Source organism: Panthera uncia (assembly GCF_023721935.1).
Source record: "Panthera uncia isolate 11264 chromosome A1 unlocalized genomic scaffold, Puncia_PCG_1.0 HiC_scaffold_17, whole genome shotgun sequence".
NCBI classification, from domain to species: domain Eukaryota; kingdom Metazoa; phylum Chordata; class Mammalia; order Carnivora; family Felidae; genus Panthera; species Panthera uncia.
Genome location: NW_026057577.1, coordinates 143,658,412 through 143,665,276, shown reverse-complemented (window position 1 = coordinate 143,665,276; position 6,865 = coordinate 143,658,412). Strand labels below are relative to the sequence as shown.

Sequence of the window (6,865 nt, the reverse complement as noted above, 5' to 3'; positions counted from 1 at the left end):
TTTCTTTCTTTCTTTCTTTCTTTCTTTCTTTCTTTCTTTCTTTCTTTCTTTCTTTCTTATAGCAGGTACACCTGGAAGAATCAGCACGTCACAGAATGGAACTGAAATCACCAAGTACGCGAATTTGAGAGGCATGGCATGTGATACACTCTAAACACTGGGTTTTATGTCCGCTAGGCAGAGGTAAAAGATGAACACGTCGTGACCAAAATCCTGTCCATATTAGGCCAATCTGTATTGTAATCATTGGTTAAGAACCTACATTTAATTCATTTCGTTTTTACCTCAAAATAAGCTTCTAATGTTTGGCTTAACTTTAATACCTATTTACAACTCAGATTCCTACTTTTAATAGGATTGATTTTCCTCTAACACAGAAAATGAGAGGATCATGCTGTCTTCTTTACAAAAGGGAACAAAAATGGGTACTGGTAGAGTCATATTCAGTAAGATATTGACACATTTCTGAGATACTTTTGCTTTCTTCAAAATTACTAGTTATTTAAAAAAGCTAAAAAAACTTACACTGTATCTCTATATTCCTGGTATTTTTCTTCAACAACAAAAAATATACTGCCTCTCTGCCTTATCCTGTATATTTAAAGGTATAGAGAAGCCACACTCAAAGTGATCTAGGTTCAAATCCTATCCCTGTCACTTCCAGCCAAGTAACCCTGGGCAAGAAACTTATCATTGAGAAACCTCAGTTTCCAAATCTGTAGAATGTGGCAAAAATCACACCTACCTCCTTAAGTTGTTGGAAACTACATGAGATACAGTTTGCAAAGTGCCTGGCATCTCGCAAATGCTTTATATTGCAGTATGGGTTTTTTTTTAACATAATTTTATTCATCATGCACAAAATGGATACATTTTTTAAACTATAAAAAAGAAAATTAAGCCACCTATCTGTAAAGAGAAAAATGTAAGAACTAGTTATGCTATTTATTTAGCCTTCTTCCCCTCAAGTATGTATGTGTGGGGGGGGGCAGTTTAGACTACTAGATCTGGGAGGGTTATTCCAATGGAAGGGTTATTCCAATGCCTTCCTGTGTCTCTCTGCCTGTTTTGTCTTTTCTTTCTTTCTTTTTTTAATGTTTATTTATTTATTTTGAGAGACAGAGAGAGAGACAGAGAAAGCTCGTGAGCACGAGTGGGGGAGGAGCAGAGAGAGGGAGAGAGAGAGAGATCCCAAGCAGGCTCCACACTGTCAGCACAGAGCCTGACTCGGGGCTTGAACTCACAAACCGGGAGATCATGACCTGAGCTGAAATCAAAAGTAGGACGCTTAACTGACTTAGCCACCCAGGCACCCCTGCCTCTTTTTTCTTGTAAAAAGAAATCCTTCCTTCACTCAGTCCCTGGAATGGAGTTTTTAATGTGCAAATATGATCATGTCGGCTGTCCGCCGCAAGGATGAAATAACACAGCTTTTGCTCCTCCTCTCCTGCTCCCCTTCTCTCACCACCTGAACCATCCATTTCTCCCTCCAGAAACCCTGATCTGCTGGAAGTCTCCACCCTTACGCTCCCTACCTTCTCTCTTCTTGGACTTTGTTCCAGCTACCATTCCTCAGTGGTTCCGCTTATACCACTTAGCTCTGGAGCCGCGACGTCAAGGAAGCATCAGTGGCAGACATCGAACACCCACCATAAGATGCCCCTGCAGTATGTTCCCACAGTAACCGAAATCTGTCTTATTCCAGCATGAAGGCTAAAACTGTCCATTCGTTTATCTGTTCCGAGGCTGGGTCTCTTGAGGGCAAAGAGTATCTCTCATTCCTCTTTGTGTGTCCAACACAGAAACTGGCATGTTTTGGGGACTCAAAAGACGTGCTTTTGTCTGAAACAAAAACGAATGGCTTCTTCCTTACGAATCCAAGTTTATACGGTAGGTATTATTAAATAATACGAGTTAACTTTTACTGAGCCAGGAAAGGGGCTAGAACTTTATACACGTTATCTTATTTATGCCTGAGATTATAGAAATAGATACTGTTGTGATCCCCTAGATGAGAGAACAATGTCAATATACCTAATGTGTAATATACCTAACCTTAGGGACCTCCCACAAGGCAGAGCTAGGTTTTCACTCAGGCACTGTTCTATGATGCAAAGAATTGCAAGAAGGAGGAGGAGGCGGGGGTGGGGGGAGGGGGATGAAACGTTCTAAGAGGTCTTTGGATCCTGATGACCTAACACCTGAGAAATCATACTTTTCTAGGTTTGATCTGAATCGGGGTGTTTCCCCAGAGAGCTGGAACTCTGAGATTTCTGGCCAGACTTTTATAAAGTTTGGCTGTTGGTAAGATCCAGAGGAACATGTGGAAGCTGTGTTCTTTACCAAGCGCCCACTACCACTGAGGACTTGAAATCCTCAGACAGACTTTGAATCTCTGGAAGTGATTGTAGCTAAGCAAGGAAAACTTCCTGGAAAGGTTCTGCACGTTTTTCGTCTCCAGCTTTCCTCCTCCCGTTGTTGCTTGGGCCACCTCCTGCCTTCAGTAGGATCTCACCACCATCCTGCACTGAAATCATTCCACCAGTATCATCGAACAGTCTTCCTTTGTCTTGACCTCCTAATTGCACTAGACATAGTTTATTGATCTCCTGACCTTGAGACATGCTCTTCTCTTGGCTTCTAAGAAACGACACTGACCTACACTTCTGGTTATCTCTTTCTTTTGCTGGCTTCTTCTCAACTCCCAGACCTTTACATCTGTCAGGGGCGGGGGCGGTCAGCATTCAGTCCTTGGACCTCTTCTCTCTACACTGACTTCCTAGGTAATTAATGTCTTCTAGATTCATGGTCTTAATATCATCCACCTGCTTATGACTCCCTCATTCAGGGGCTTCTTCTCTGAACTGACCTACAGATCCAACGGTCTGAGTTACGTGTGCATTTTGATGCTGACACACAGACATCACATGTTCAAAACCAAGACCTTAACATTCACTTGCACTGCCTCAATCCCAACTAGACCTCTCTGTACCTGGCTCCACCTCAGTCCATGGGGACTCCGTTCTTCTGGCTGTTGGGGCTCCCTGAATCTTCTCTCTCCTACCATCACAACCTACTGTGTGAGATAATCTGCTCAGCTCCACCATACATATGCATCCAGATTACCCTACTTTTCATAACCTCCATTGCTGCCATCCTGGCTCAAGCCATCCTCTTTTGCTTAGATTACTGCAATAACCCTGCTGACTGGCATTCTGGCTTTTGTCCTTGATCCCTTACAACGTACTCGCCACAGAGCAGCCAGAGAGACCCTGTTACAAACTAAGGCAGCTTGTGTCACTCCTCGGCTCAAATCCTCGATGGCTCCCATGGATTGGCCACAGCTGGCATCCTCAAGTCCTCAAGGCTTACCAGTCTCTCCCTAACCTCAGCTTTCACCCTGACCCGGCTGCTCACTCTGCTGACCTCAGGTCATTTCTTTGCCCTCCTTCTCTTTGATCCACCCCACTCGACTTCCTGCTGTTCTTCAAACATATCAGACACACCCCCATTTACCAGCGTTGGGACTTGCCACTCTTTCTTTTCAGAATGCAGTTTCCCCAGACATCAATAGGGCCAGCTCCCTCACCTCCTTCGGGAGGAACTCAAAAGTCACCTTTTAATTAGAGCGTTCCCTGGCCACTCTACCAAAACTATTTATCTGCTGATTTTCTGTCTCCTCCATTTGAAAGGAGGCCGGGGATTTTGGTTGATATTGATCACTGCTGGATCCCCAGGGTCTTAATCAGTGCCGGTAGGTAAGAGGTACTTAATAATTATTGAATGAATTAAGTCATTCAGTAGTGAAAATCACTACCTATCCCGTAATTTGTACTTCCTGGTTATCAGTGACAAATCTTCAAAATCACAACCCTGAAAATCTAAAAGGTATTTGTCAGTCTTGACTTTCGTGGTGCTTTCAACTAGCAAACCAGGTGGATCCAAACTTTACCATGCCAGTCAGGTATGGTACGAAGCACACAGACTGAGGTATGGGGTCCCACTTGGTCAGCGCTCCAAGTGTCCTGCCTGATCTCTTGCAAATGTTAGAGTCTCTCCCCGTATCTTTTCTGGGCCACAGTTTTCTAATTCCTAAATGGGGACTATGATCTTATGCCACTCAAGTATTTATGCAGAGTTATGGAGTAATTTTAAACTCAAACACCACCAGCAGTAATTTGCATGAGAAAATCTTTAAATGGATATTTAAAAGCATGCATTTTAAACAAAATAATTCAAACATTAAACATGTTCATTGTAGCTCTAAAATTAAGAATCATCAATGGCACATTGATATTCCCCCTACCCCCGCCCCCACCGCCAGGTAGCAAAAATGAAATATGGTCAGAGCATCTGAGGGGCAGATGGAAATGCAGAGGCAGCAAAGGCATGTGGGATTGTTGATCCCAGGGACGGTTTCCCTCTTTCTGGCCAGCACCTCCCTACCTCCACCTCCCACCCCCCCAACACACATACACACATCCCACATCAGATCCCAGAAACACTCATTCAAGCTTTTATAGAGAGCAAGCGATGTTCACAACATATTTACTCCTAACTTCAGGGACATACCGAGCAGTCAGACTTTCCGTCTGCCCCGTTCACACTCCCGCAAACTCTCCAACAGACCCATACTCCCCGTTTTAACTACGACGATCCAGTGGAACAATCACACGTTTAGGAGATATATATATATATATACACACACACACACACATATACACTCAGTAGGAGAAAGGGCTAAGGTCTTGGTTTCTTTCCCCAGGTTTGCACAGGGAATGAAATGGCCATTAGCAATCGCAGGGCTCTCAGGGACTCAGGGTCCTTGCCCTGTGGCCAAGGAGGACCACACAGGGCTTCCGTCTTCTACAAGTTCTGCAGCTGGTTCCCCCTCCTTGACAGATCTAGTAACTTATTGTACAAATTCATAAAACAAAGTTTCCAAGCTTATAAACGCAAAGTTGCCATCCATACATGTCTCCTGGCCACCTTTGCCATCCAAAGTGCCAACCAAACCTGAGTCCTTACATTTAGAGATTTTGGTCCTGCTACTGGGTTGGCATTAATGATCATCTACCTCCGCAATTCTATTAAAGACAGTGTAGTGTGTGAGAGGAAATATTTTCATCTCAGTAAGCACAGCTAACATAAATCGGGGGCAGCTGAATTCCAGCCTGCATCCTGTTACCCCAGGCCAGTCCACACCAGCAATTACTGTGCTGAATTAAAGAAGCCCTCGGACACCTGCCTTCTGCATGCAACAAGTTCCTTTTTTCTTTTTTTAATCCTATTTATCTTGCAGTCATCTATTTATGTCAAGAAAGGAAACATATGATCATAGCATCTGTTACTAGAGTGACACAATTACCAAATACTTTCATAAGAGGGAAAAAAAATCAACAATAAATCCGGGTGAGTCGTCAGGTGCTTTAGGAGACAAAACAGTCTTTCAATCACAGTGTCCCGTCTAAGCTGAACATATGGTGCTACCAGCAGAGAATCACCAGCTCAGCCTGGTCTTTGACGGGCACAACAACTACAGAAAAGTCACCTCCTCTGAACTGGCAGAGAAAAGGTTTCCTAGCACCAACCCCTCTGTGCCTACCATAAGCAGGTAACGAATTCAAGGCACTTCATCACTGGTTTACCCTATGCCCACTGTTGGAATCTATGTGTATGCAATGACAGGTTTGGAGGAATCTTTCACTTTTCTCAGTAACTAAATTTAGACAAAATAGAATAAGTTTGAAGAAATGAGAGCCATAACGAAGTAGTAACAATTCAAAGCAATTAATCCTTGGTTACTTTCTCACTACTATTGAAATCTATGTAAACTGAAAGGCTGCTTTGGGAAAAATATTATATATATATATATGTATATATATATATAACCACCAACTGTAGGTGACTACAGGCGATCACTTGGATTCTGCGATTTTTATTTGCTTGGCTCTTTTTCTGGACATTAATCAACAGGTCTGTGTGATTCTTTATTCAATACGACTGAATTGTATGGATGTCTAAGTCTTCAGATGGGGGGGGGAGGGAGGGAGAGAGAGATTGAGAGGGAGAGAGCGAGGGAGTGAGAGCTGGAGAAATCAGTTTGAGACACAGCATTACTTCTCAAAGAAGTAGCTGGCGCATCATAGTTGGGATACTAGCAAAGCCTAGGGACGCCCTGGCTCCCTCTCCACCCCGCACGCTGCACGCTGGCCCAGACACGCCCAGCTCGAGTTGCGCTCAAGCCGCCCCCCCCCCCCCCCCCCGGCGGGGGCACCGGGGCCCAAACCCCCCCCGCCCGGGGTGCCCCCCACCCCCCCCCCCCCCCCACCCCGGGCGGGGCGCTCGGGTCCCGCACGCGCCCCTACCGCGCGCCCAGGTGTCCCCCGCCCCCCACCCCGGGGCGGAGCCGCGGAAGGCGGGCCGGCGAGCCGGTTACCTGCCAGGCTGCCCGGCCTCTGGAGGGTGGCCGTGGCATACAGCTCCTGCGAGTGCTTGCTGTACTGCTCGGACGCGTGGACCAGGCGCTTGGTGGGCGACAGGGTGGCGTACGTGCCGATGGTGGAGCTCAGCTGGTGGATGGGCGAGGAGGAGATGGTGGACTGCACGGTGGGGGGCGAGGTCACGCGGATCGGGGACAGGCCGGCCGAGGACACGACGATGTTGATGGGCGAGCTGGTGCTGTAGGACTTGGCCAGGCGGCTGGGCGACTGCTTGGGCGAGGAGCCGCGCGGCGCGGCGTAGGCGGCGCCCTCGGGGGCCGAGCCGCCGCGCTGCAGCTTGGTGGGCGAGCCGCCCTGCGGCGCGGCCAGCGGGGAGCCCCCGCGCGGCGGCGCGGGCAGCGTGGAGCTCGAGTAGTAGAGCG

The 6,865-nt window shown here is 46.7% G+C and overlaps 1 protein-coding gene across 1 annotated transcript in view; it reads right to left on the bottom strand.

Annotated features, from left to right (window-relative positions):
* Nucleotides 1–6,865, bottom strand: part of CTNND2 (catenin delta 2) — a 938,499-nt gene that overhangs the window by 389,445 nt on the left and 542,189 nt on the right. The window contains exon 8 of the mRNA XM_049648272.1: nt 6,440–6,865. This exon is cut by the window's right edge and continues 23 nt beyond it. Coding sequence (XP_049504229.1) covers nt 6,440–6,865 — 426 coding nt within the window. The remainder of the gene's footprint in view (nt 1–6,439) is intronic.